General features: G+C 48.0%; 1 protein-coding gene across 1 annotated transcript; it reads right to left on the reverse strand.

Annotated features, from left to right (window-relative positions):
• Positions 1-490: 490 nt before the first annotated feature.
• Positions 491-2,487, reverse strand: LOC308495268 (melanoma-associated antigen 10-like). The gene is made up of 3 exons (XM_081043186.1): positions 2,417-2,487; positions 2,215-2,339; positions 491-1,833 (listed from the first exon to the last, which is right to left on the reverse strand). The coding sequence occupies exons 2-3, from the start codon at positions 2,270-2,272 to the stop codon at positions 1,058-1,060; spliced, it is 834 nt and encodes a 277-aa protein (XP_080899312.1). The 5' UTR covers positions 2,273-2,339; positions 2,417-2,487; the 3' UTR covers positions 491-1,057.
• Between the last annotated feature and the right edge of the window lie 831 nt (positions 2,488-3,318).

Below are 3,318 nucleotides of genomic sequence, written 5' to 3' on the forward strand. Positions count from 1 at the left end.
AGGACACCTAGTTCATACACCGTGTTAACTCCACAGGACAACAACCTTCCATACCTGCCCCAGGTGGAGATTACGCTCTGGTTTATCCACCATCCAAAAGTAACTATGAAACAGTTTTCCACCCCAGGTTTTTCTCTCACTTTTAAGACACACTGTCTGGGAATACGGCCCCTGCCATCATCCCCAGCTTAACATGTAATTCACTCCCATGGAAGGAACAGCAGTTTCCCAAGGTGCCCGACTGCCTTGGCTCAGGGTATTTTTACTTAACTGCTCACATCTGGAGTCTCACTGCCTCACTCCTTGTTTTCACTTGTTCTTTAGGTATTGGAGGACATCTCACCATCTTCCTGAAGTGATTGCTGCTCCTAGCCTCTATGATTCTTTGGGTAACACTGTGTCTTGCTAATCCTAGCATGTCCACATTAACAGAGTGCTTTCCAAAGAGAAAATATACAATTAATGTTTGGCAAATAAATGAGACAGTGAACACTTATAAAACTCATTTATTAACATTTAATAAGATTACTCTTACTTTCTTGAATAAGCCAAGCATATCCAGGCATGTATCTTTGAATTTTACAGAGTAAACTAAAATGGTTAAGGGAATCAAAAAATTAACCATCTGTTACATTTTTTTCCTCTACTTTCTGCAGAGTTGTTTCACATTCAAGGAAATTCTTATTCCAGTGTCATATTACCTTGTTCCAGATCACAAAATAAGATGGGATGTTCCCCAATTTGTTTTACAAAATATCAAAACTTATTCTTAAACTTGGTAAACAACAATGTATGTGTGAACAATGTCATTTATTCACTTAGATTCTAAAGTTAATAAACCTTCCATTAAAAGCAGCAGCATTTGAAAAGTATCTAAAAAGGGGGGGGGGAGATAAATCTCTAAATCACCCATACCGAACAGGAACACAAAGTTGTACACTGTGTTCTCCCCAGCCTGACCCTGACTCTGACCTTCGTCTACTTAGAATGGTGACTGCCCTCTTCAAACAGAGTGAAGATTCAGGCTTTCTTCAGTTGGGGAAGGAGAGGCTGCTAACTAATGCTGTGTAACAAACATGGCAGTAGCACGAGCTACGAGGCGACTTATGGCCTTGGCTGGCTTGCCCACATCTCTTAAAGCCTCCTCATACCAGCAGGAGAAGGAAATGGGGTCAGTCGCATTGACCTTGACCAAAAATTCCAGAACTTTCGACTTGCTGGTTTCTGCGTGGGCTCTTGGACCCCATAGGAATTCATAGCGAGGAGGATCACAGTTGGGTACCTGCCGGTACTCCAGGTAATTCTCCTGCACCCAATCTCTGGTGAGAAGTTTCCTAGGCTCCCCACAAATGAAATGCTCCCTCCCAACATACAGGCCCATGATATTCAGGAAATCCCATATGTCTTCCTCAGGGGCACAGTTGCCCTCTGTGAAGATCACACCCAGGATGATCATGAGGAGGCCGTTTTTAGGCATGCTCTGGTCATCACTAAGCATCTCATCATAGGTGAGATCCAGTGAGTTGACAAGGACATAGGAGTGGGTGGTGGGGTCCACTTCCTTCACATCAATGCCAGAGATCACCTCCAAGCATTTACAAGCTTTCTGGAAAATCATAGCAAATTTATACTTGCGTCTTTTTACAACAACCTTCAGCATTTCTGCCTTTGTAATAAGCTTCCTCAATCGATACTTGAGGATCATGAAATGCACCAAATCAGCCACTTTCTTTTCTAGCAGGCTTCTACGCAAGGTTTCGGCATTTACTGAGATCTTCGAAGAGCTTGTATCCTCATCTGCTTGGCTGCTGGAACCTCCAACTGATGACATCCCTGATGTGGAGGAGGAGAAGGAAGAGAAGGAGTAGGATGTCTGGGGAGCTCTTGATGTCTCAGAAGCACACCACTCATCTTTCCCCTCCTCCTCTTCTTTTTCCTCCTCCTTTCCCTCCTTCCCCTCCTCTTCCTTTTCCTCTTCTTTCTCCTCCTCCTCCCTTTCCTCCTCCTCCTCCCTTTCTTCCTCCTGCTCTTTTTCCTTCTTTTCCTCTTCCACCTTCTTCCCTGGGGTGCCTAGGATCACAGGAGAGGAACAAGAGGAGGAGGAAGTGGAGGGGTAGATGAAGGTGAAAGAGCAACAGGAAACAGAGGACATATCCTCATTCTCATCCTCCTCATCTATGGGAACCTGTACTACGTTCAAATCCTGTATCTCACTTTGGGTCTGAACGTTTCTCTCAAATGTGAGGCGTGGACGCTTTGAAGAGCGAAACATGATGACTCTTGTTGTGGGCAGCAAGTAGAAGCGTGAGCAGGAGAACAGGAGATGTAATCCCACGGGCCTGGGGGAGAGAGGGAGAGGGTGAGCGGCCTCAGCAGAGAAAAGTACACTTAGCAGCTCTCACAAAGGTGGACTTACAGGTCTCTTCTGTAGGAAGTACTTTAAGGTTTCACAGGGCTTCTGTCTTCCTGAATGGTTTGTCTCCTAGGAACCTGTAGGAGGATGTGAGAAAAACTCCTCAGGGTGCAGCCGGCCAGCACAGCCCAAGGCCTCCGGGGCTATGAGCAGGCTGGGTCAGGGACTTTGGGGTCCCTTCTGTGGGGTCCTTGGTAGACATTGAGGGTGTATACCTCACATTGGCCCCTAGCTTTCCGTGGGTCTCCTCTGCTCTGCTGACTTGAGGATAGGTGCCTCACACCAAGGGCCTCTCCTCACAGCTCCTGGAGCTCCCCAAAGGCTTGGTGAGGTCTCCATTGTTCCAGAATAGACGATCCCTTTTGTGCTCGCTAAGGTACTCAGCTTTCCTCTAACAAGCTCCCGAACCCTCCCCACTACCAGGGTGACAGCAAGGATGGGCTAAAGCCTGTATGGATCCCTCTCTCCTACCTATGAGTTACCCGCAACCCTCATATTGATGCCTGGCAGGGCCTGGGATTCCTCCCTCTGCTGTCCTGAGTCTGGCCCCTCCATAACAAGCCCTTACCTCCCTAAGATCACCAAGAAGGAAGTGAGGGTACACCATACCCAGCCACTGTGCCTCAGGGCCTCCCAGAGCCGACAGCAGGGGCAGGGTAGGGTTGGGTATGCCTTCAGTCTTAGGGTGAAGGTGTGCCCTCAGTCCTCACTCGGGTTCCTGACCATAAAACCTTAGCAGAGTCTGAGACTCCTCCTTCTGCTGACCTGATGTGGCTCCCCCTCAGACTGACACCTCCTCAGAACAAGGCCCTCATTTCCCTGAGAATCGCTGGACAAAAGGGACGAGGCACCACGTCTTGCCACCCCTGCTAGGTCCTTCCAGTGCTGACAGCAGGGGCTGGTCC

Source organism: Rhinolophus hipposideros, assembly GCF_964194185.1.
Source record: "Rhinolophus hipposideros genome assembly, chromosome: X".
NCBI classification, from domain to species: domain Eukaryota; kingdom Metazoa; phylum Chordata; class Mammalia; order Chiroptera; family Rhinolophidae; genus Rhinolophus; species Rhinolophus hipposideros.